This window comes from Aquarana catesbeiana, linkage group LG05 (genome assembly GCF_042186555.1).
Source record: "Aquarana catesbeiana isolate 2022-GZ linkage group LG05, ASM4218655v1, whole genome shotgun sequence".
NCBI classification, from domain to species: domain Eukaryota; kingdom Metazoa; phylum Chordata; class Amphibia; order Anura; family Ranidae; genus Aquarana; species Aquarana catesbeiana.
In genome coordinates, this window is record NC_133328.1 from 97,004,480 (window position 1) to 97,032,176 (window position 27,697).

The window sequence follows — 27,697 nt, forward strand, 5'->3', positions numbered from 1 at the left end:
TGGGTATTTCAAGGAGGCCTGCCCCCTGCCAGTCCTCTTGCTTAACTTAGGCCTTGACCCCGGCCGATATTCTGGACATTCCTTCCGCAGTGGAGCGGCGTCAACAACGTCGAGAAACTGGGGTCCCGGACCACGTCATCAAGAAGATGGGCAGGTGGAAATCCGCTTGCTTTGCTCGATGCATCCCCAAACCCGCAAGCAGAAATGTCACAAGCCTTCAGCAAGCTTGCCCTGTAGGACGTTATCAGCTCAAATAAATAATTACCTCCCTAACCGAGGGTTTCCCCTCTTCTCTTGGCATACTGTCCTGCAGACCAGGGCACACTTCAGGTCTACTTTATGTTGTCAAAGCCTGTTTCCTACTGCGCATGCGCGAGTCGCGCTGTGCCTTCTGAGTTCTGAATGGTCCCTGCTGTCTTCTGGGACCTGTGTGTATCTCCCAGAAGGCAGCGGGAGGAAAGGAGGAGGGGCTGCAAATGTCGTAGGTCGTCATGGTGTCCTTACACAGAAGTGGGAGCGGATACCTGTTTTTGACAGGTATCCACTCCCCCCTCCCCTAAAAGTTGCCAAATGTGACACTGGAGTGTGTGGGGGGGGGGACGGGACAGATAAGCGGAGCTTCCACATTTGGGTGAAACTTCGCTTTAACTGAGTGCCTAACAAGTGTTAATGTGTGTATTGTGCTGCTTTTCACTGCAGATCGATTTGTTTCTTTTCCCTGCTTTGCAGGGAAAAGAAACAAAGCGGTCGTTCCCTATGTTCAGAGCTCTGTGTTGTTTGTCAACACAGGGCTCTGGGCCGTGATTGGACACAGCCGATCAGCAGGTTCCGGCCTTGAATCATTGGCCGGGATTTGCTGACAATCTCCCACTGTGTCAAATAACTGGAAAGCAGGCAGGTCCGCACACGCTCCCCCACCCCTGGAAAATGCTTCCTACGTACGGGCACGTTATTGTGCCTGTACGGGCCGCCCCGCCGCAGTACAACAGGAAGCAGTTAATCACGTGAGGACCAGCCTGTATTTACCCCTTCATTACATTTTATTTTAGTTTTCAGTGGTGTGACAGTTTGACTGACAGTTACTCAGCCATGCAACATTGTACCCTAATTAATTTAACATCATTTTTTTAGATAGAGCTGGTGGCCCATCTCATTTCCTGACTGTAGGACATCCAGCATCATCTGCCTACTATAAAACATATAAAATAAGAAAAATTTTAAAATCTTTCCAATAAAATCAGATTGAATAAAAACAGAATGAACAAAAAAAACTAATTAAATCAAATTTCTTCATAAATCTAGGCCAATATGTATTCTGCTACATATTTCTAGTAAAAAAAAAAAAATCCCAATAATTGTACTGTATATTGATTGGTTTGTGCGAAAGTTATAGCATCTACAAACTATTCCATAAATAATGGAATTTATTATTATTTTTTTTTTATACTAGTAATGGTGGCGATCAGGTGACTTATAGCGGTACTGCGATATTGGGGCAAACAGTCTGACATTAACTGACACTTTGTAGGAACCAGTGACACTAATACAGTGATCAGTGCTAAAAAAATATGCACTGTCACTGTACTAATGACACTGGCTGTCAAGGGGTTAAACATCTAGGGTGATCAAAGGGTTAAATGTGTGCCTAGCCAGTGTTTTTGTGTTTCCTATGTGGTGCTTTTACTAAAGGATGTGATGGATTTTTCTTTCCCTGCTGTCAAGATGGAACTCTGCATTGTTTGCATATGCAGAGCTCTGTCCAGCCTCTCTTCCCCACGATCAGTGGGTGCCGGCGGACATCCAGTCACCGGCACCCGCTGTTCAAGTTCTGCTGTGACTAATCATAGTGAAAGCGGCACGCTGGCGTGGCGCACAGGCCCCCTAGGTGGAAGTGCAGAATCACATACTGTGTATATATATACAGTGGGGACGGAAAGTATTCAGACCCCCTTAAATTTTTCACTCTTTGTTATATTGCAGCCATTTGCTAAAATCATTTAAGTTCATTTCTTCCTCATTAATGTACACACAGCACCCCATATTGACAGAAAAACACAGAATTGTTGACATTTTTGCAGATTTATTAAAAAAGAAAAACTGAAATATCACATGGTCTTAAGTATTCAGACCCTTTGCTGTGACACTCATATATTTAACTCAGGTGCCGTCCATTTCTTCTGATCATCCTTGAGATGGTTCTACACCTTCATTTGAGTCCAGCTGTGTTTGATTATACTGATTGGACTTGATTAGGAATGCCACACACCTGTCTATATAAGACCTTACAGCTCACAGTGCATGTCAGAGCAAATGAGAATCATGAGGTCAAAGGAACTGCCTGAAGAGCTCAGAGACAGAATTGTGGCAAGGCGCAGATCTGGCCAAGGTTACACAAAAATTTCTGCTGCACTTAAGGTTCCTAAGAGCACAGTGGCCTCCATAATCCTTAAATGGAAGACGTTTGGGACGACCAAAACCCTTCCTAGAGCTGGCCGTCCGGCCAAACTGAGCTATCAGGGGAGAGAAGAGCCTTGGTGAGAGAGGTAAAGAAGAACCCAAAGATCGCTGTGGCTGAGCTCCAGAGATGCAGTCGGGAGATGGGAGAAAGTTGTAGAAAGTCAACCATCACTGCAGCCCTCCACCAGTCGGGGCTTTATGGCAGAGTGGCCCGACGAAAGCCTCTCCTCAGTGCAAGATACATGAAAGCCCGCATGGAGTTTGCTAAAAAACACCGGAAGGACTCCAAGATGGTGAGAAATAAGATTCTCTGGTCTGATGAGACCAAAATAGAACTTTTTGGCCTTAATTCTAAGCGGTATGTGTGGAGAAAACCAGGCACTACTCATCACCTGTCCAATACAGTCCCAACAGTGAAGCATGGTGTTGGGGTGTCTTTCAGCTGCAGGGACAGGACGACTGGTTGCAATCGAGGGAAAGATGAATGCGGCCAAGTACAGGGATATCCTGGACGAGAACCTTCTCCAGAGTGCTCAGGACCTCAGACTGGGCCGAAGGTTTACCTTCCAACAAGACAATGACCCTAAGCACACAGCTGATATAACGAAGGAGTGGCTTCACAACAACTCCGTGACTGTTCTTGAATGGCCCAGCCAGAGCCCTGACTTAAACCCAATTGAGCATCTCTGGAGAGACCTAAAAATGGCCGTCCACCAACGTTTACCATCCAACCTGACAGAACTGGAGAGGATCTGCAAGGAGGAATGGCAGAGGATCCCCCAAATCCAGGTGTGAAAAACTTGTTGTATCTTTCCCAAAAAGACTCATGGCTGTATTAGATCAAAAGGGGCTTCTACTAAATACTGAGCAAAGGGTCTGAATACTTAGGACCATGTGATATTTCAGTTTTTCTTTTTTAATAAATCTGCAAAAATGTCAACAATTCTGTGTTTTTCTGTCAATATGGGGTGCTGTGTGTACAATATGGGGTGCTGTGTGTACATTAATGAGGAAAAAAACGAAGTCAAATGATTTTAGCAAATGGCTGCAATATAACAAAGAGTGAAAAATTTAAGGGGGCCTGAATACTTTCCGCCCCCACTGTATATATATATGTATATATGTATATATATATATATATATATATATGTATATATGTATATATGTATATATATATATATATATATATATATATATATATATATATACATACACACATACAATCCTTAGCATGGTGGAGAAAGGAGGTAGAGACAAGAGAAGGAAAAAGATAAGTAAGTTCAACTTCACCTTTAATATAGATTCAAAATATTTTTTACAGAAGAAGCCTTTCATGAAGCAGGAATATAGTTTTGTTAGTAGATACTTTTTCTCTACATCTCATCTGAGGACTCATCTCGCTCCTGAAGGACCTTTAATCTTCCCTCTAGTAGGATGGCCCTTTGTTTGAGGCTTTTATGAGCAGAACTGTATTCTCGGAGCAAACGAGCAAAGCGAGTGTTTAGGATGTCCACATTGGATTCCAGAACCTCCAATTTTTCTTCGGGAGATTTACCTTCCATCACATTTTTCTCCTTCGTCTCATCAAGCAGGCCTTCCTTGGTCAGTATTTCTCTTCCTCTCTCTTCCAAGATCTTCTTGGCATCTGGATACTCTACTAAAGCTTCCATCAGGTCGTCCTTCGAAAGGCAGAAAAGGTCCGAGTACCCAAGGCTCCGAATACTGGCAGTCCTTCGATTTCCCATCTTGCTCCCTTTGATGTTGAGGATACTAATCTCACCGAAACAACTCCCTGAAGTGAGAATGGCGTACTGAGTTATTCCATCCTCTCCGACAACAGCAAGCTTCCCCTCCTTGATGATGTACATCTCTCTACCGATGTCCCCTTTACGGCAGATGTAATCGCCGGGGCTGAAAACTTGAGGATGGAGTTTTAGGACCAACTCAACCAAGAGACCGGCTTCACAGTTCTGGAAGATCCGAACCTGGGACATAAGCATAAGGGTGTCAATCAGAGATGCTATTGAATCAGAAACTTAAAGCAGAACTCCAGGTATGGATTTTGTTGCATAGTTACATTGGTCCAGCTTGGCCCAATGTAAGTATACATATTCCATACCTGTGGGATCCCTGTGGAGGCCTTAAATCTCTGTAGCAGTCACAGCCACTACAGTGATTGTTGCCAATGTTCTCCAAATCTCAAGCCAAGGGAAGCGCCTACTATAATGCATAGTAACCACAGGGAGGGTGTTTGCTTGGCACAGGTACCATTCACAGTTTTCTCAATTAATGCAAGGCATTTTCTGACCGAATGAGGTGAAGATTGTAATGTTACCTCCCCACCTTGTACAATCAGAGAACACCTTATATATGCAAGGTGCTCTGTGAATGGTGAGTGTGCAATCCCTATTGGTTACTATACAGGAGGGCTTCCGCTTGGCAAGGAACCTGGAAGGCAGCAGCGATAAACTAATGGATGTGTATTGAGGAGCGCCTAGTACAAACGTTCTTATCACTTAAAAGTCTTTTAAAAACAGCTTATTAGTTAAGAGCATCAAATACAGCCAATGCATTTCGGGGAAAAAGTGTGCCACTTCTTCAGGGCTTCAGCAATATTATTAGAATCACGATGAAATGCATTAGGAGACCAATTGTGTCTCCTAAGGGCACTAAAAACAGGCAAATACCTATACCAATATACTGTAGGTATCACAATCAAATATTATCTAAAACATATAAAAGTATTTGCAGTATCCTGGAAATTTGATATGAGAAAACATACATTAGAAAATTAAAGAAATGACCCACCTTTCTCAAAGTTTCCAGATGAACATTTATGGCTATTTCCGCTCTCAGTTTGGCAGGGAGATTCTTCAACACCTCCTTTTCATCCACTGTCTTTTCGGCCGTCCATACGTAGTCAAACCATCGGATGACTTTGGCCTCCAAATCCTTGCTTACTTTTCTAAACTGCATGTAATGCTTAATGGCATCTATTTTACCCTGGAACTCAGTCCTCGTGGCATTCATGTTTGAGATCATGGAGCCCACATTACCAACAATGGTGGCGAAGATCAGAACTCCAACCAAAAAGTCAAAAACGATGAAGACATACTCTGTGTCGGTCATGGGGGTTGGGGAATTCCCAATGGTGGTGAGAGTCAAAGTGGACCAGTACAGACAGTAGACATAGGCACGAGTTAGGTAACCATGTTCAGTATCGGTAATATTCGGGTAGACCCATGTATCTGTACCAAAACCAATGGCCTTAGATATGACATAATAAATGCAGGCATTCCAATGTATAATTAGTATAATGTACAAAACTAGGTTAACAATTCTAAAGATATTGGGGTAACTAGTCCTAGTCTCCGTCTGGTCGAAGCATTCGAACATGCGTGGAAAGTGCAGAAGTCTGTTGAAGCGCAGCTCTGGCCAATGCAGTCCAAGAGCAAAGTAACCGAGATCGGTTGGAAGGATAGAAAGTACATCCAGTTTAAACTGCAAGGTATGGATGTAGTTGTCACTTAGTATTTTTGTATCTCGGACCAACCTCCCCTGTTCCAAAAATCCTTAAATAAAAAGAGAAAAGGTTGGTAAGGTTTGAATTTTTCATGTTTACATGGTTATAATGTTCACAAGATCTGACATTTTAGGAAATACACTATATTGTCAAAAGTATTGGGACGCCTGCCTTTACACGCACATGAACTTTAAAAGCATCCCAGTCTTAGTGCGTAGGGTTCAATATTGAGTTGGCCCACCTTTTGCAGCTATAACAGCTTCAACTCTTCTGGTAAGGCTGTCCAAAAGGTTTAGGAGTGTGTCTATGGAAATATTTGACCATTCTTCCAGAAGTGCACTTTTGAGGTCAGGCACTGATGTTGGACAAGAAAGGCCTGGCTCGCAGTCTCCGCTCTAATTCATCCCAAAGGTGTTCTATTGGGTTGAGTTCAGGTCTCTGCGCAGGCCAGTCAAGTTCCTCATCGCCAAACTCGCTCATCCTCGCAGTCTCCGCTCTAATTCATCCCAAAGGTGTTCTATTGGGTTGAGTTCAGGTCTCTGCGCAGGCCAGTCAAGTTCCTCATCGCCAAACTCGCTCATCCTTTATGGACCTTTGCACAGGGGCGCAGTCATGTTGGAACAGGAAGGGGTCATCCCCAAGCTGTTCCCACAAAGTTGGGAGCATGAAATTGTCCAAAATGTCTTGGTATGCTGATGCCTTAAGAGTTTCCCTTCACTGGAACTAAGGGGCTAAGCCCAACCCCTGAAAAGCAACCCCACGCCATAATCCCCCCTCCACCAAATGATGTGGACCACTGCACAAAAAAAGGTCCATAAAGACTCTTAAGCTGTCAGCATACCAAGACATTTGGAGACAATTTCATGCACCCACCTTTGTGGGAACAGTTTGGGGATGGCCCCTTCCTGTTCCAACATGACTGTGCACCAGTGCACAAAGCAAGGTCCATAAAGACATGGATGAGAAAGTTTGGGGTGGAGGAACTTGACTGGCCTGCACAGAGTCCTGACATCAACCCGATAGAACACCTTTGGGATGAATTAGAGCGGAGACTGCGAGCCAGGCCTTTCTTGTCCAACATCAGTGCCTGACCTCAAAAGTGCACTTCTGGAAGAACGGTCAAATATTTCCATAGACACACTCCTAAACCTTGTGGACAGCCTTCCCAGAGAAGTTGAAGCTGTTATAGCTGCAAAGGTTGGGCCAACTCAATTTTGAACCCTACGGGCTAGGACTGGAATGCCATTAAAGTTCACGTGCATGTAAAGGCAGGCGTCCCAATACTTTTGACAATACAGTGTAAGAATCAATGCAGAAAATGTATTCTGACATCATAGTACTGTATAAAAGACAGTAACAACAGTTTCTAGAAACCCAACTCCAGCGAAAACTTTTTATTTCATCTTGGATAACGTGGGGAAGGGGTAAAGCCCCATCAAGTTTCTATTGACATTTTTGTTCTCGTTAGAGAGATTTCCCATAATTTCTGTTTATGAATGAAAGGAAATCTCTCCAAACACTAAAGATGACAACACATCTCCTCGAAGCCCAAATTCACTTTGGCAGCTTTTGCCTACTCACCTTCTCTTCATCCCTGTCCCTCGCTGACTCAGCACTCTGAAATCCAGTTCCCCTGACCAGGATCATTCACCCAACTTCCTAGGCTGTTATGGCCTCTGTGATTAAGCCCCTATCGGGCAAAATATCATACGACGTCGTCCCAGAACAAGAGAGCCGCTGCTGCCCGACTGTCATTTGTCAATACGGCAGGCGTGAGGTGGTTCAACATCTGTAAACACGTAACCACTAGGACCTTGTTTGAAAACAAATGCATACGCGGACCTCAGTCAACTGGGGGGGGATCTCGGAGCTCTATGTCCTATTCAACAATCTTACAGACTAAACCTTCATACCAAACAGCATGGGAATCAGGTCTAGGCGAGACTATAGAGGAGGAGGTTTGGGGGCAGTGGTCGAGCATGGTCCACAGGGGAATACTCAATACTTCCCTGGTGGAAGGGAATTACAAGGTGCTGTCCAGATGGTACCTGGTTCTGGCGAGGCTGGCGAGATCGTACCCTGGCACTTCACCCCTTTGTTTCAGAGGACAAGAGGGTACTATGTTCCATGTCAGGTGGTCCTGTCCTAAGGTCCAGCACTTTTGGATCAGAATATTCACTCTGGTCTATTCAGTGACAGGACAAAATCTACCTAAGAAATACTGAGACGGCGCTGTTTGCGGACCTGCTGGACGAGATCCATAGACATCTTCGAACTCTCATCTTCTTTATTTTCTCAGCAGCTACAATTAAAATAGCGCGAACATGGAAAACCCCAGTGGTCCGTCTTGCACTAGTAAAGCATAAACTTTCGTGGATCATGGTCAATGAAAAATTGACCAGCATCTTTAGAGACAGACAAGCCAGATTTGACAGGGTGTAGTCCCCCTGGATTAAGTACCTCCAAGCTCCATAATTTCTAGAACTGGATAGTAGGGGGCCTAGGCTGAGGGCAATGACTCCTGCTTTGGATTTCTCACCTTTATTCTTCTCCTTTTCTCTTTTTTCCTTCTTCTCCCCCCTTCTTTTTTATCTTATTTTAATTACCGTATTTATCGGTGTATAACACGCACCGGCGTATAACACGCACCCCAATTTAGGAGGGAATTTTAAAGAAAAAAAACTTTTAGGAGGGAAGTTGAAGGGAAAAAAACTTACATTTAAATGCCCTTCATTGCAGCCTTGTCAGTGCAGCCATGTCAGTGCAGCCTTGTCAGTGCAGCCTTGTCAGTGCAGCCTTGTCAGTGCAGCCTTCCCCAGTGCAGCCTTGTCAGTGCAGCCTTGTCAGTGCAGCCTTCCCCAGTGCAGCCTTGTCAGTGCAGCCTTCCCCAGTGCAGCCTTGTCAGTGCAGCCTTCCCCAGTGCAGCCTTCCCCAGTGCAGCCTTGTCAGTGCAGCCTTCCCCAGTGCAGCCTTGTCAGTGCAGCCTTCCCCAGTGCAGCCTTGCCCCAGTGCAGCCTGGGATCCCCTGTCCCTGCTTCCAGGGCTTCAAAATCGCGGTCCGCGATTTGAAAATGGCGCCGCCGGCGCCCAAGTACACAGAGCCGGTCCTCGGCTCTTTCCGGCGGCTCTCGTTTACTTTCGGCTCCACTCGTAGTCCCGAGCGGAGCTATCCGAGTAGGTTCGGATAGCTCCGCTCGGGACTACGAGTGGAGCCGAAAGTAAACGAGAGCCGCCAGAAAGAGCCGAGGACCGGCTCTGTGTACTTCGGCTCCGGCGGCGCCATTTTCAAATCGCGGTCCGCGATTTTGAAAATGTGACAGCTCGGGATCGGCGGGGATCGGCGTATAACACGCACCTGCGACTTTCCCCTGATTTTAAGGGGAAAAAAGTGCGTGTTATACGCCGATAAATACGGTATTTTTATATTTTTTTCTCCTCTTTTTTTTCTCTTTTATGTTCAATGATTTATCTTATGGATGCAAATGGAGAGTGCTGGAGCCTCTCATTTCTTGATGTCCATATGGGAGCTACAGTATCTCACAAAAGTGAGTACACCCCTCACATTTTTGTAAATACCGGTAATTTTATTATATCTTTTCATGTGACAACACTGAAGAAATGACACTTTGCTACAATGTAAAGTAGTGAGTGTACAGCTTGTATAACAGTGTAAATTTGCTGTCCCCTCAAAATAACTCAACACACAGCCATTAATGTCTAAACTGCTGGCAACAAAAGTGAGTACACCCCTAAGTGAAAATGTCCAAATTGGGCCCAAAGTGTTAATATTTTGTGTGGCCACCATTATTTCCCTGCACTGCCTTAACCCTCTTGGGCATGGAGTTCACCAGAGCTTCACAGGTTGCCACTGCAGTCCTCTTCCCCTCCTCCATGACGACATCACGAAGCTAGTGGATGTTAGAGACCTTGCGCTCCTCCACAAGCGCTCAATAGGGGTTAGGCCTGGAGACATACTTGGCCAGTCCATCACCTTTACCCTCAGCTTCTTTAGCGAGGCAGTGGTCGTCTTGGAGGTGTGTTTGGGGTCGTTATCATGTTGGAATACTGCCCTGCGGCCCAGTCTCCGAAGGGAGGGAATCATGTTCTGCTTCAGTATGTCACAGTACATGTTGGCATTCATGGTTCCCTCAATGAACTGTAGCTCCCCAGTGCCGGCAGCACTCATGCAGCCCCAGACCATGACACTCCCTCCACCATGCCTGACTGTAGACAAGACACACTTGTCTTTGTACTCCTCACCTGGTTGCCCCCACACACGCTTGACACTATCTGAACCATATAAGTTTATCTTGGTCTCATCAGACTACAGGACATGGTTCCAGTAATCCATGTCCTTAGTCTGCTTGTCTTCAGCAAACTGTTTGTGGTCTTTCTTGTGCATCATCTTTAGAAAATGATTCCTTCTGGGAAGACAGCCATGCAGACCAATTTGATGCAGTGTGCGGCATATGGTCTGAGCACTGACAGGCTGACCCCTCATCCTTTCAACCTCTGCAGCAATGCTGGCAGCACTCATACATCTATTTCCCAAAGACAACCTCTGGATATGACGGTGATCACGTGCACTCAACTTCTTTGGTGGACCATGGCGAGGCCTGTTCTGAGTGTAAGCCATCATGTTAAACCGCTGTATGGTCTTGGCCACCATGCTGCAGCTTAGTTTCAGGGACTTGACAATCTTCTTATAGCCTAGGCCATCTTTATGTAGAGCAACAATTCTTTTTTTCAGATCCTCAGAGAGTTCTTTGCTCCTAGGTGCCATGTTGAACTTCCAGTGACCAGTATGAGAGAGTGAGAGCGATAACACCAAATTTAACACACCTGATCCCCATTCATACCTGAGACCTTGTAACACTAATGAGTCACATGACAACAGGGAGGGAAAATGGCTAATTGGGCCCAATTTGGACATTTTCACTTAGGGGTGTACTCGCTTTTGTTGCCAGCGGTTTAGACATTAATGGCTGTGTGTTGAGTTATTTTGAGGGGACAGCAAATTTACACTGTTATACAAGCTGTACACTCACTACTTTAGATTGTAGCAAAGTGTCATTTCTTCAGTGTTGTCACATGAAAAGATATAATAAAATATTTACAAAAATGTGAGGGGTGTACTCACTTTTGTGAGATACTGTATGTAACATAACTCTAAGTACCCGATCAACTTTGGTGATAAGGGCCCCGATCTTGAGCTATACTAATGGCACTACAGCCTGATCTAACGTTGCGGAGAAGTTATAACTATTCCGTTCAGGCCCAAGCGGGCAATAACCAAATTCAACTGTATTTACCATTATAACTATTTTTACATTACAGCCATATGGATCAGACACTTGGTCACCTTTTGAGAGTGCATGGATCTTTCTGTACTGATATACTATTTGTATCCTAAGAAATTTGTTAAACTTTTGAATAAATCAAACAATCATTTGTAAACGCCCAGACATGAAGCTGCATGGACATGGAGGGGCATTTAGAGGCAAAAAAAAAGGCAAAAGTCAAACTCCCTTAAAAAAGTGGTGTTTTTGACACCCAGCGTGTATGAGGCCTAAAAAGTATGGGGACGCGAAATATGTATTGAATGCTGCAAGCCTCTGGGTGTGGCTGGGTATCACTGTTGGGAGATGGGGGTTCTACGGCGGGTTAGTGGACTCTACAACAGATATGATGGCCCTGTAGGGGATTCGATTTCTGGAGGAGGGCCTGGAGGAAGCTGTGATAATGAGATCTCTGAAGGGGGCCTGGGGTTTCTCCAGGAGGCTGGGGACTTTGCAGGGACACTGTGGACGACTGGACGATGCTTGGGGGTTAAGGGCAAGGTGGGATAATGTTGGGATTAAGGAAGTTATGGAGGGCTGAAGGTTCTGCAGTAGGCTAGAGGGTACTGTGTAGCACCCTCTAGTGTGCTAGAAGTTGATGTACATAGTTAGTAGTAAGTGTAGGTAAATTTAACTTGGCTGAGAGCCAGGCTGAGTAATTTAGGGAGGCTGGATGATTCAATGGACAGCATCTCTGGTGCCTCCCCCTGCTTTCTAGAACCTTGGAGAAGCTTCTAGAAGTGGTGGGCGGGGGCTAGGAGAAGCCGCTTGACATATTTATGAGGTCCTGACCAATCCCCAGCAGAAAGGGGCTGGAAGGGGGCCTATTTACCTCATAAATTATGCATATGAGTTAGACCAGCAGGGGCAGTTGGGTGGAAGATGGAAATGGAATGCTGAGGAGGCTGTCGGTGGCCCTTGAGGATGCCCCTTAGTCTGGGATGGGGAGAGGGGGGTGACCTCGAGCCTGGTGCTCGGGTGCTGGAGGAACCCTCTACAACACTGGTTCTCAACCTCAGTCCTCATGTCCCCAACAGGCCATGTTTGCAAGTTTTCCTTTATCTTGCACAGGTGCTTTAAATCAAAGTCAATGGCTTGGTAATTTGGACAGTTTTTTTCATCTAAGAGAAACTCCAAAAGCATGGCCTGTTGAGGGTACTTGAGGACCGAGGTTGAGAACCACTGCTCTACAACACACAGTGAAATCCTATCCTGGAGGCACGGGGAGCAAGGAGAGGATAGAGGGAGAGAGTCAGCACGTCTGGGAGATCTCATGAGGAGTCAGCCGGGTGGGCTGGTGAGTGCTTCAGTATGGAGAGGACTGCGGAGAAGTTAGCCAAGAGGGCTAGTGAAAGGGGCAGCTGCAGCCAGGTGGATTGGCAGTGCCTGAAGAGGTGGTGCTGGGATCAGTAGCCACAGGGAGGTAAAGCTGGACACTGACATTTTTGCTACACACTTAGGGCCTCGGGTTCCTGCCTGTAAAGAGCTATTGCTTCTACTCTGACTGCTTTGCCTGATCCTCAAAAAAGTGTGCCAGATGGAATTCTGCAAGCAAGTTAGTGCTAGAGGAAGAGAAGGAGTGTATATAGAATGCATATAGGAGAAGTTGCTCCTGAAGTTGCTTGGAAGTCAAGTGGACATCCCATCATTTCCCCATCACTATCCAAGTTTTAAACCCTCAATAAAACAAAAAAAAAAACACTGGACTGTTCTTGTGACTCCCTAGGGGGTGCGCTACGTGTACAACAGAGAGCAAGGTGAGAGGTTGTGGGCCTCAGGGGCATTGTGCTTCACCATGAAAGTTTGGGAGTCACTATGGGAGCTAGGAGGCACCGTGGGAGGTTAGGGGATCTTCAGCTGGCTGGAGGCCCTGTAGAGCAAAGCCATGACCCAGCATTGGACACACCTGGTGGTTGAGGACCACTGGTCCAGATAACTTGAGTATCATGGAAGTCCCTTACTGGCAGTTTTTTTTTTTACATATACAAAGAGCAAACATTGATGACTAACACGGTACAATACTCAACTACTGCTAGACGTAGAAGCAAAGGCTCACATGATTTATTCTTATAAACTTATTTATTAGTAGCTGTCGAAAATCACCTGTACGGAATCGGATTACGATGTCCATGATGTATATGATGTCACAAATATAGTCCAGGGTAAGCCACACTATAATATAACTGGTTTGAAGGTCATTAAAGCAGGCCCTGCCAAAAAACAAGGAACAACAATTATTTGGAGGAAAGCTATAACAGAAAAAGGCTGTACAGTGCCTTGATAAAGTATTCATACCCCTTAAAATTATCCACATTTTGGCATGTTACAACCAAAACCGTAAATGTATTTTATTGGGATTTTATGTGATAGACCAACACAAAGTGACACATAGTTGTGAAGTGACCTTATGTGACCTTGTGAAGTGACCTTATTCTAGGCTTACCTATAGTTAAAAGTCAGGAGGGAGGGTTTACAACCACTTTAAAGCAGGGTTAGGTTATAAAAAAAAACATCCCAAGCTTTGAACATCTCACGGAGCTCTGTTCAATCCATCATCTGAAAATGGAAAGAGTATGGCACAACTGCAAACCTACCAAGACATGGCCGTCCACCTAAACTGACCGGCCGGGCAAGGAGAGCATTCATCAGAGAAGAGCCAAGAGGTCCATGGTAACTCTGGAGGAGCTGCAGAGATCCACAGCTCAGGTGGGAGAATCTGTCCACAGGACAACTATTAGTCGTGTTCTCCACAAATCTGCCCTTTATGGAAGAGTGACAAGAAGAAAGACATTGTTGAAAGAAAGCTATAAGAAGTCCTGTTTGCAGTTTGTGAGAAGCCATGTGGGGGACACAGCAAACACGTGGAAGGTGCTCTGGTCAGATGAGACCAAAATTGAACTTTTTGGCCTAAAAGCAAAACGTTACGTGTGGAGGAAAACTAACACTGAACATCACCCTGAACTCACCATCCCCACCGTGAAACATGGTGGTGGCAGCATCATGTTGTGGGGATGCTTTTCTTCAGCAGGGACAGCGAAGCTGGTCAGAGTTGATGGGAAGATGGATGGAGCCAAATATAGGGTAATCTTAGAAGAAAATCTGTAAAGCCCCATACACACATATCCGATTTTCTGCTGAGTTTTTCCTTCAGATTTACCAAAACCATATAATATGAGGTCAAACCTTAGGAGTTTCAATGTGTATGCACTCAGGCAGGCCCTTGCACTACATGGTTTTGGTCAGGGGCGTTGCTAGGTGGCAAAAAGACCAGGGGCTTCAGCCCGAAGTCCGATGTTGGCACCGATGGGGGGGGGGGCCGTGAGTGGTCATGGCACGGAGTTTTTTGGCTGAGCGCTGGGGTTGTGTGGTGGGGGGTAAGCTTACTTGCTGGTTGCTGCCTGGGGCTTAGCAGTGCCCATCAATTTTGACCACTAATCTCAGCTACCTGACACACTGACCTACCTAACATACACTGACCTGACATACATACATACACCTACCTAACATACACTGACCTGACATACATACATACATACATACACCTACCTAACATACACTGACCTGACATACATACATACACCTACCTAACATACACTGACCTGACATACATACACCTACCTAACATACACTGACCTGACATACATACATACATACACCTACCTAACATACACTGACCTGACATACATACATACATACACCTACCTAACATACACTGACCTGACATACATACATACATACATACACCTACCTAACATACACTGACCTGACATACACTGACCTGACATACATACACCTACCTAACATACACTGACCTGACATACATACACTGACCTGACATACATACATACATATACCTACCTAACATACACTGACCTGACATACATACATACATACACCTACCTAACATACACTGACCTGACATACATACACTGACCTGACATACATACATACACCTACCTAACATACACTGACCTGACATACATACATACATACACCTACCTAACATACACTGACCTGACATACATACATACATACATACATACACCTACCTAACATACACTGACCTGACATACACTGACCTGACATACATACACCTACCTAACATACACTGACCTGACATACATACACTGACCTGACATACATACATACACCTACCTAACATACACTGACCTGACATACATACATACATACATACATACACCTACCTAACATACACTGACCTGACATACATACACCTACCTAACATACACTGACCTGACATACATACATACACCTACCTAACATACACTGACCTGACATACACTGACCTGACATACATACATACACCTACCTAACATACACTGACCTGACATACATACACTGACCTGACATACATACATACACCTACCTAACATACACTGACCTGACATACATACACTGACCTGACATACATACATACACCTACCTAACATACACTGACCTGACATACATACATACATACACCTAACATACACTGACCTGACATACATACATACATACACCTACCTAACATACACTGACCTGACATACATACATACACCTACCTAACATACACTGACCTGACATACACTGACCTACCTAACATACCGTGACATACATACACTGACCTCACCTACCTGACCAGGAGACAGACTTCATGTGTCCAGGTGTCCTGCAGTTCAGTTCAGCTGTAGTGTGCGGTGTGCAGCCCACTCATCATGTGGCACAGCAGGCAGCCAGAGGAGAGGAGACTGCTTGAATTTCATCGCCTGGACCTTGGAGCTCCAGGCTTTGTCCTGCACGTAGATATACAAAGTAGAGCCTGCCTCCCAGTCCCAGCACGGCCAGCAGGCACAAGGCGGTATGGAGAAGACTCTTCTGCCTCCTGCTGCACACTCCGGTGCCCATGATCAGACACACCGAGATCTGGAGCTCTTCACTCTGCCATCCGCCCCCAGCACAGCTCCTCTTCTGGTTATCCTCATCGCCGCCTCCTCTACAATAATCGGTGCAGTCACTGGCAGTGGCACATCTCGCCAGATCGCTCCTCCGCTGCCCTGATCTATCTGAGCGCGGGAAGCGGGGATCTCAGTGATGTGGCGCGGCGGATTGTAATTCCCGCCTTCTGGAGCGTGCAGCGCCTATGATGGACGTCACACGTCCCGCGGTCCCAGCATTGGACCAGTGGGATGTCCATCATGGCTCCAGAAGGCGGGACTTGTATGTCATTCGGCCACACTCGGCCGCACTCGGATCAGATCGGTCCCCGCTCGTCAGCGGCCGGCGGCGCTCGGGGCTAACAATTAAACGGTGCCTTCTTGACACTCGGGGCTTTTCGGGGACCAATTCGGGGCTTCAGCCCCCCCTAGCCACCCCCTCCCGACACCCCTGGTTTTGGTAAATCTGAAGGAAACCTCAAAATCTGGGGCTTTAGAGTCTGCAGAAGACTTGAGACCGGGGCGGAGGTTCACCTTCCAGCAGGACAACGACCCGAAATATACAGCCAGAGCTACAATGGAATGGTTTAGATCAAAGCATACTCATGTGTTAGAATGGCCCAGTCACAGTCCAGACCTAAATCACATTGCGAATCTGTGGCAAGACTTGAAAATTGCTGTTCACAGACGCTCTCCATCCAATCTGACAGAGCTTGAGCTATTTTGCAAAGAAGAATGGGCAAAAATGTCCCTCTCTAGATGTGCTAGATAGCTGGTAGAGACATTCCCCAAAAGACTTGAAGCTGTAATTGCAGTGAAAGGCGGTTCTACAAAGTATTGACTCCGGGGGGCGCCATACAAATGCCCCCCACACTTTTCACATATTTATTTGTAAAAAAAAAATTGAAAACCATTTATCATTTTCCTTCCACTTCACAATTATGTGCCACTTTGTGTTGGTCTATCTGACAGGGGTCCCCAAACTACGGCCCTCCAGTTGTTCAGGAACTACAATTCCCATCATGCCTAGTCATGTCTGTGAATGTCAGAGTTTTGCAATGCCTCATGGGACTTGTAGTTCCGCAGCAGCTGGAGGGCCGTAGTTTGAAGATCCCTGACTCTATCACATAAAATCCCAATAAAATACATTTGGTAACATGACAAAATGTGGAAAATTTCAAGGGGTATGAATACTTTTTCAAGGCACTGTATGTAAATGTATGATGAATAGAGGAACAAAAAAAGTGTATCTAAAGCTAAAACATCAATTTCAGTTTTGTATGGAGTGCTGATGGGTTAGATTCCCACGGTAAACTTTTATTGCTGTATCGGTCATCTCTATGGTGAGTCTCCTTCTCTATTTGTCCTGCTGGTTGTAGCTCACCTTTGATGCAGTTACATTTAGTGGTCCATTTATATAAAAAAAAATAATTGGCATAGCTGTTCATCCATTGGAAACTGTTCATTTGGTGAAAAAATTGGGTAAAACTGAATGTTCTCAGGGTATATTCTCTGCAGATCGAATGTAGGAAGGGGGGAAATACCACTATATGGCCATTGGCCACTGTTGGTCGTTATACGGTTCTGAAAAACAAAAAGCTGTACTTCACCTTTAATATTGCAACCCAGACTTACCTCACTATTAATAGGAACCAATTATACAGCACAGGCGCAGCTATGACATAAAGCCACCGATAATACCATTTCCCTGAAGGATCAAGCACAAATCTTTCAGATAAATTCGCTCTGTAATTAAAAATAAAAACACGCGTTAAAGCTCAACTGAACTGTCAGATGAAACCAGCTGAATAAATTTTAGGTGCATCAAAAAAAAAAAAAGTTGTACAAAATCTTACAGTTGGTTCTCTTTAGAAAGTAGCCACAGCCGGAGTAAAAATGCCTCTTCCCTGCCAGCATGCTGTAGAGAAGGACCCTTGCTACTAGTGGGGAAGCAGTAGTCTCTACGCAGGGGTCCAACACGTCCCCTGCTGAGTCAGAGACAGAGCTCTCCAATCAGCAAATCTCATGCTTCCTGCTGATTGGAGAGTTATAGCTTTGTCTTAGCAGAGCTCTAGTTGAAGCATGCTTTAGAACAGGGGGGTCCAGACTGCAGCCTGCGGGTTGGATGTGGCCCTTTGCTTGTCTTTATCTGGCCCTTGGAGTGCTATTCCCTCCACTGACACCAATGATGGGGCACTATTCCTTCCACTAATACAAGGCGCTATTCCTTCCAGTGACACCAATGATGGGGCACTATTCCTCCCACTGACACCAGAAATGGGGCACATTTCCCCCCACTGATACCAATGATGGGGCACTATTCCTCCCACTGAGGCACTTTTCCTCCCACTGATACCAATGATGGGGCACTATTCCTCCCACTGATACCAATGACGGGACATTATTGCTCCTACTGATACCATTGGTGGGGCACTATTACTGACACCAATGATGGGGCACTATTCCTCCCACTGATACCAATGATGGGGCACTATTTCTCCCACTGATACCAATGATTTTTCAAGCATTTCCTACTCCCAATGGCTACATGGTGATTGTCAGCAGTCTACAAACTTTTGTTTAGAAGTAGGTATATACAGTATTTTCTTATCTTACTGTTGGTTTGTCTTGCTTTCTACTTTTGTATCTTGATTTTCTTTCCCCTTTCCAGCATTTGCCTCTGCGGCTTGCCCTTCAGGTCCACGGAATCGGTCTAGAAAGGAATCGGGCCTTTGGTCTTGATCATGTAGGCTCCGGTGGGCCCACTCCCGCAAGACCACCACTAGGCGCACTATCCTAAAAAAAGTTACATGAAAAAGTCTGATCAGCCAGTAGATTCTGTAAGCAAAACCTGTAGATAAAGCAAGATGAAGACCAGATCAGATCAACAAGTGTGTCCATATTTTATCTATAACTAGACTACTAGGACGGCCCCCCAAGAGGACTTGTGGACATCTTACAATGGTAAAACATTCCCCCATGGCCAGCATTCACTTTCTTTTTAAGGTTATTATGTATATTTCCCTTTATGGCATATTTGAAACTCTTTGTAACTTATTTATCGCATATAGTATTACTTCATGTGACTTTTGGGATCGCTTCCATTCAACAAGTATTGTTTCATTATTTTTATATTACTGGCTGGTATAAGATCTGAGGTCTTGTCCTCAAGTATTGGGGGGTGTTTTACGCTTATATTATATCTATATTCGGTAGATGCTTCTGTGTGGCTATATACTGGTGGAGATTCTTTCTTTTTAATAGTTTTTCATGGCTTAGAGCTATTTGATATTTTTATCAAGGAAGGAAGGACAAGCAGCGCATATCTATCATTCCACAATCTTACAATATTGCACCTGAAGGGGTTTCAAAGGTACCTCAGGTACGTGACAGACCATCCAAGGGTTAATATTGCAGACCACCGAAGACCTCCTGGTACCGTGAGACAACTCAATGAACAAAAGATACAAGGAGTGAGTTCAAAAAAGTGTCTGCCTTTTATTGGGCGTGTATACAGCTTATATTTGGTTCAACTTACCAATCAAAATAGGGGAGGGGGGAGTGGTTAGTAAAGGAATATATTGATATTAACATATCAGCAATATATGGTTATACAGGCCTATGACCCCCAAAACATAAGGTTACAAAACTGAATCCTGTACCATGTACCATCCTGTACCATGGTCCATAGTAGATATGTGCGCTGTCAATAAATTAGTTTTGTTTTGTTCCGTTCCGTTTCGCATTAGAATTAATTCGTATTTCGTAATTCGTGTACGTAATTCGTGTACGTAATTCGTGTACGAATTTTCGTTGGGTTCGTTAACTTTTCGTAACAATTACGAATGTTCGTTATGATGAATTTATCATTATGAGGGGCTCCCACCATCCCTGTGCTGTCTTGAATAAAATAACTCAAACCCTTATGCAAAAAAAAAATGATCACGGTGGGACACACTGAGCGGTTGAGTTACCATGTTAAGTCAATAGCCTATCAAGAATTAGGTCTAATGGAGCCAAGCCAGGGGTAGCTAGCCGGCATCCCTAGATCTTACTGAACCGGGTCGGGGGGGTAGGGCTTATATTGCAGCAATCACCGACAATCACGCTAGGTCTTATTTTCGGGGAAACAGGGTAGGAAACACAGTTAACACATCGCCCCCTAGTGTCAACCCCTTCCCTGTCAGTGACATTTGCACAGTAATCAGTGCATTTTTATAGCACTGATCGCTGTATAAATGCCAATGGTCCCAAAAATGTGTCAAAAGTGTCCGATGTGTCCGCCATAATGTCGCAGTCCCGATAAAAATCGCAGATCGCTTTCATTACTAGTAAAAAAAAATAATAAAAATGCCATCAAGATTTTTGACACCCTAGGTGAAACCTCATTTTTCCGCCCCCCGGCTCCACCCATGACTGCACCCTGTTTTCACCAGCACCCATCAAATGTGGCCTCACCAGCACCCTATCAAATGCAGCCTCACCAGCGCCCATCAAATGCAGCCTCACCAGCGCCCATCAAATGCAGCCCACCAGCTCCCTATCAAATGCAGCCTCACCAGCACCCATCAAATAGTGCTTCACCAGCGCCCATCAAATGCGGCCTCACCAACACTCATCAAATGTATCCTCACCAGCGCCCATCAAATGCGGCCTCACCAGCGCCCATCAAATGCGGCCTCACCAGCGCCCATCAAATGCGGCCTCACCAGCGCCCATCAAATACTGCTTCACCAGCACTCATCAAATGTAGCCTCACCAGTGCCCTATCAAATGTAGCCTCACCAACACTCATCAAATGCAGCCTCACCAGTGCCCATCAAATGTGGCCTCACCCTTACGGCACATGTGAATATTTGTGAATATATGCCCTGTAATATTCCTGAATATTTAATTGTGATGTTACAATATGTATCTGACATTCTGTGGCTATATGTACCCGATTGACTTGTAAAATGTGTTTTATATTAATAAAGTTGTTTTTTTCCAAGTAAAAAAAAAATGTGGCCTCACCAGCGCCCATCAAAGAATGTTTGCTTGCTTCCATTCATTCGGGAGTCAGGACACAGACACAATCCTCCGCCGCCTCTGCGCCTCTGACACTATGTGCGAACGGAACGGCGGCTGCCTACTGATGCTTAGACTTAGTTGCTTGCTGCAGAGAGAAGAGAGTAGGAACACCAGTGGCCGGGTGCCCTAGGCAGCAAGGCGCCTTAGGCGGCTGCCTAGTTTGCCTAGTGGTAGCACCAGCCCTGGCTGCTTGTCCTTCCTTCCTTGATACTATTATTGGGGACTTCACTGATATTCTAGCAGCAGCATTCCTGTCTAATCCCTCAATCTTCCATCACTATCTCTGGCGCTGAATCTCCTTTGTTTTTTTTTGTTTTGTTTTTTTTTAATTTGACATTTGTATCCATTTTTGCACTTTAAGGGCTCATTTGCATAAACAGTATAGTTTCTGCTTCTGTGAAAAGTAACCCACCAACACCATTGACAGGTTGTTTTTAAGATAATATGACGTCTCCTGAAAACCTTTTTTTAACCAGTCAAAGCCCACCGCAACACGCATAGTTGCGCACCATAGTTGGGGTCCGGTCCAGTTCACTTCAATGGGTGGTGTTTGGTGGTGATATTGCCCACCAAACGCAGCAAAATATAAAACACCATGACCGCGGCAGAGTTGTTTAATATATACGGAGGAAAAATGTTTTCTTTAATGTTCGTTAAAGTGGACCTAGTATTAAAAAAAAGAAAAACAGATGAGAAGAAAATAAATATACCTACCTTACACTCAGAGCTGGGACAATTGGAAAGGAGGGGGTGGGGCAGTAGGGGGCGCCTGTCGTTTAAGGTGGGGGAACCCTACAGAGTGCTGGATCTTCTTTTGAGATTTGGGGTCCTTAGCATTCTCATTAGGGGGCGGGCCTGTGACATCACCCTTGCCTAGGCACCATGGGTGGGAAGTGTGGTCCAGGCTGACAACAGAGAGCTATAAGGCAATGCAGTGCGAGGCTGACTGTATTTCCGCAGCAGTGCATGCAAGGGTGACAATGCTAACCCTGCCGGGAAGTGACGAGGATACATTTCTGGCAAGGTCAAAAAATTCTGTACTTGCTGAAAAAGTCCTTCGTCTGAAAAAAATAAACCTAATGCAGCCAACAGATCTGAGGACTGGGAACTGGCAGTATAATACATTTATGAATTATTATTACCTGCATGTTCTTGAGATTAGCTACACTTTAAGTGAGATTTTTTATGGGTTTCTTTTGGCCCACCTCACCATAACATACCTGGTTGTCTCTGTGTAGTGAAGTATATGTAGCAGCACATCAAAGTAGACCAACTAGCCACGCCCCCAACACATTTTGCCCCGCCCCCAGGAACTTAATCATGGTTGTCTCGTTACTGCTGTATTAGAAAACTCGGCAATCCACAGAGTACTGTATATAATGTATATTATCATTCATATTTCCTACCTGGACAGAGCGCCTCTCCCTCTAAAAGATGCCTGTGACACCCCATCACCATTATCTTGGGAAATAACCCTTTGTAGCTCAGAAGAGGTGTCATCACAGACGGATATAGCCCTGAAGGACATGAAACATACAACAGCAGATTTAGTAAAGCTTTTGCCATATCATTATCAGCAGACAAATACTTTAATAACTTCATAACTAAATTAAGTTATTAAAATAGCTAGTTAGTGAAACTTTTTTTTTTCCAGTTTGTGAGTTAAAAAAAAAAAAATAAAAAAGATTAAATATTAATGGTAAGAAAAAGCAATTCAGGAAATGTGAAAAAAATTACAAAAAAAATGTAAAAAAAAAAGAAATGTAAAAAAAAAAAAAAAAAATTGTAAAAAAAAAAAAAAGAAAGTAAAAAAAAAACGTAAAAAAAAAAAAAGGTTAAAACAAGTAAATATGATACACCTTCCTATCTTTTTACCAATGTTAACGGCATAAGGATTAAAAATAGTCAGTGTTGATTGAGAGAGTGAAGTTCAGAAAACCTTTTTTTTGGGGTTTTTTTTTTACAGCAGCTGCTGCATTTACTGAGCAACTCACGTAATTTTGACAGCTGGGAATTGCTGACAAACGCAAGGGGTCAAGCAGCGGCAGGAGAGATGGACAGGGTCTATGTACAGTGGGGAAAATATATATTTTTTTTTTTTAGAGGAATTTTTATTTTTTTCCATTTTTATTTTTCTCCTGCTATCAATGGCCAACACGGTACAAACACTTCATCCATGTCTTTGGTGATCTCTAATCGCTTTATGAACTGTTTCTTACTTGATGAAGATCAGCCATGGAGTATATCTGAGGTGTGCTTCTTCCCCAAATGTCCAGCAACATTCATATAGAAGACATTTCCCGCACTCAAGGTACTAATACAACTCAAGGGTTGTGGGGGACCTCTGATGTACAGGAGGACAGGACTTCAGTGAGGAACATTTCCCTCAGTCAGACCAGGAAAGTTCATTCTCCTCCATGTCAATCTCAGATGGCTGTAAACAGAGGACTTCTGTGGGTTACACCTCCTTCAATCAGCATAGGAAAGTGGACCTACCACCGGTGCAATCTCTTATGTTTCCTAAGGTTGTACTTAGTCGTAAAACATTTATCACATTTAGAACAGGGAAACAGACTCCTCACTGTGTGCAATCTCTGATGGGTAAGATGTGACTTCTTTATAAAACCTTTCCCGTACCCAGGACAGGAATATGGCCTCTCCCCCATGTGCAATCTCTGATGTATCTGAAGATATGACTTCTTTTATGTCCATCAAGAGTGTTTTTCAAACTAAAACGTTTCCCGCACTCAGGACAGGAATATGGCTTCTCACCTGTGTGAGATCTTTTATGAATATTAAGAGTGGATTTATAACAGAAACTCTTCCCGCACTCAGTACAGAAAAGCCTCTTCTATGTTGGAAGGGTGACACCGTCACTCACAGTCTGAAGTTCCTCAGGGTAAGAGGAATACGATGGTCCGGCACCGTCCGTCACAGTCTGAGGTTCCTCAGGATAAGAGGAATACGATGGTCCAGCACCGTACCTCACAGTCTGGGGTTCCTCAGGATAAGAGGAATACGATGGTCTGGCACCATTCCTTCACAGTCTGAGGTTCCTCAGGATAAGAGGAATACGATGGTCCAGCACCGTACCTCACAGTCTGGGGTTCCTCGGGATAAGAGGAATACGATGGTCTGGCACCATCCCTCACAGTCTGAGGTTCCTCAGGATAAGAGGAATACGATGGTCCGGTACCGTCCTTCACAGTCTGAGGTTCCTCAGGATAAGAGGAATACGATGGCCCGGCACCATCCCTCACACTCTGAGGTTCCTCAGGATAAGAGGAATACGATGGTCCGGCACCGTCCCACACAGTTTGAGGTTCCTCAGGTTAAGAGGAATAAGATGGTCCGGCACCGTCCCTCACAGTCTGAGGTTCCTCAGGATAAGAGGAATACGATAGTCCATCTACACAGTGTAGCAGTGTAGTGCCAGATTTGCATTTGAGGTATCCGGGTTTTCTCCTGGACTATACTCTGTGATGTCCTCATCTTCTACTTTACAGTCTGGAGACAAAGTGAGATAATCCTCTGAGGTTTTCCTCATCTCCCGTCCATGTACTGTGCTGATCTCTGTAGGAGTGTCCTCCTCTATAAATGTCCCCGTTATTCCATCTGCTTCCATAGACTGCTGATCATCCCTCACATACGTCTCTTCTTCTTCTGCTTTAACCTCAAATTCTATATCGATTGGATCTCCACTTTTGTAACTGTGAGGTATAGTGTGACCTTCCTGTGTGGAGTCCTGGGAATACAGAGGACGGGACATCTCTCTGGTGGGTTTCTATAGCTGGAGGACTCATCATCCTCTTCTTTCATCTCTTCTTTAACCTCAACTTTAGAATCTCTCAGGTTTCCACTCTGATGATGATGAGGGATGGTGTGACTTTCCTGTGTGGAATCCCAGGAATACAGAGGATGGGGAAATCTCTCTGGTGGGTTCCAGTTACCAGGTGGCTCCATCATATCCTTGTGTCTTTCTGAAAGTTCCCCCTTCATGCCATACTCCTCACCCTCCTCTTTATACTCTTCTTTAACATCAATATTATCATCCCTGAGGTTTCCATTCTCATGATGGTGGGGGATGGTATAACCGTCCTGTGTGGAATCCCAGGAATACAGAGGATAGGGAAATCTCTCTGGTGGGTTCCAATTACAAGGTGGCTCCATCATATCCTTGTGTCTTTCTGAAAGTTCCCCCTTCGCGCCATACTCCTAATCCTCCTCTCTATACTCTTCTTTAACATCAATATTATCATCCCAGAGGTTTCCACTCTCATGATGGTGGGGGATGGTATAACTTTCCTGTGTGGAATCCCAGGAATACAGAGGATGGGGACATCTCTCTGGTGGGTTCCCATTACTGGATCCATCCGATGATGTGAGGGGCGGCTGATTGTCCATCATGATGTCCTTCCCAGCACCGCTCACCTATCCCATCAGCAGCTCGATGATCTCTCTGGTGACTTCTAGAATCTTCTTTTTATTTTACTGTTCTATCAGGGAGGGAGGTGGAGGCAATGTGATGGTCATATGATCTCCAGACTTCACAGGAGCAACTCTCCTCTGCTGCCACTTCCAGCAATGTCTCCTCTCTCACAGTGGGGAAAATAATTATTTGATCCCCTGCAGATTTTGTATGTTTCCCCACTTACAAAGAAATGAAGGGCCTATAATTTTTATCATAGGTGTATTTTATATGATAGAGACAGAATATCAAACTCCAGAAAAATAAACATTATACAAATGTTATAAATTGAGTTGTAGCTCGGTGAGTAAAATAAGTATTTAATCCCCAAGCAAAACATGACTTAGTACTTGGTGGAGAAACCCTTGTTGAAGGAGGTTCTTACCCAAGATTTGATGGTACGTGTCCATTTGATGTGGTGAAATTGTCCTGTCCCCTTAGCAGAAAAACACCCCCAAAGCATAATGTTTCCACCTCCATGTTTGACGGTGGGGATGGTGTTCTTGGGGTCATAGGCAATATTCCTCCTCCTCCAAACACGGCAAGTTGATGCCAAAGAGCTCGATTTTGGTCTCATCTGACCACAATACTTTCACCCAGTTCTTGTTGCTGCTCATTTGTCCTATATGGTTGTGAAGAATGTCTCTGGTTTTTGTAACCCTATAATCTGCCCTTTTTCATCTTTTATAGTAAAGACAAAATCATGACTACATACACTCTTACTTAATACCCCTGACAAAGGTGCTTAAACCAGAAACGCTTCGGTTACCGGGGATCATTATATACCAGAGAGTAACAATCTTTTTTGTCATATATACCATATAACTCATTGTTTTCTGCTTTTGTTTTATTTATGATGTTTTGTATACTTGTTTGAAGTATTTTTCATGTCCTTTTAATATCGGTCATCTTCATGATCGAATGTTTTTATGTACATTTAATAAAATATACTTTTTTGACAATACACATGTGTCTGTTGCCTACAAAGTCCCAATGAAGGGGGATTTATTTTTCTTAATCTAATAACAACAGTGGGGATACACTGATTCACTCTGTGTCAGAATAATTCTACTTATGTAATAATAAAGAACAATAAGATAGAATAAAGAAAGAATAATAAGGTTTAATTAGATATCAAATTATTGACATCTGTTCTTTGTGGGCTACTCACCTACTGCCGCAGTTGTCTGTGGGTTCCTCATCATTTTCAATTGGTGTTTTATTGGCCGACTGCGGGTGTAAGTTGGGGGACGAGTTTTTTTGAAGATTTGTCTGGCCAGTCATCCTCCATGGGAGCGTTCAGAGAACATCAGTACAAGGGGAGAACATCAGTACAGGGGAAGAACATCAGTACAGGGGGAGAACATCAGTACAGGGGGAGAACATCAGTACAGGAGGAGAACATCAGTACAGGGGACCGCCTCCTGCTGGGAGAAGAAAGATGTTAGTTTAAATAGTAAAATGTTTCTTTAACCATTTATAAAAACCCAACAACGTTACATTGGTTATTGACACATACGATTGAATCACAGGCGTTCCTATTCTCAGCCAATAACTGCAAAAAAATTAATTCCTTTCTTGCTGGCAATGATTTTTTTTTTTTTTTGCTGTAATATTCATAATACAACACTAAAGGAAAAGTGTACAGTAAAACCTTGGATTGCGAGCATTATTGGTTCCAGAAACATGCTTGTAAACCAAAGCACTTGTATATCAAAGCAAATTTCCCCATGAGAAATAATGGAAACTCAAATGATTCGTTCCACAGCCATTTATTCATAGGTCCTCTATATAAAAAAATTATAGCAATGTGATAGGTTGTGTAACCATAAAATGTCCATCCACAAATGGAAGCCTCCACAAGGAGATTAGAAGCAAAATCCAGCAGGAGCTACAGAGTATAAAA

At 44.3% G+C, this 27,697-nt stretch overlaps 1 protein-coding gene across 1 annotated transcript; it reads right to left on the reverse strand.

The window, feature by feature from the left end:
* Positions 1 to 3,753: 3,753 nt before the first annotated feature.
* LOC141144364 (cyclic nucleotide-gated channel alpha-2-like) lies at positions 3,754 to 27,214 on the reverse strand. The gene is made up of 7 exons (XM_073629991.1): positions 26,963 to 27,214; positions 22,730 to 22,840; positions 18,870 to 19,049; positions 17,889 to 17,999; positions 13,423 to 13,529; positions 5,266 to 6,029; positions 3,754 to 4,442 (listed from the first exon to the last, which is right to left on the reverse strand). Exons 1-7 carry the CDS (start codon positions 27,073 to 27,075, stop codon positions 3,831 to 3,833), a joined length of 1,998 nt encoding a protein of 665 aa, XP_073486092.1. The 5' UTR covers positions 27,076 to 27,214; the 3' UTR covers positions 3,754 to 3,830.
* Positions 27,215 to 27,697: the final 483 nt, after the last annotated feature.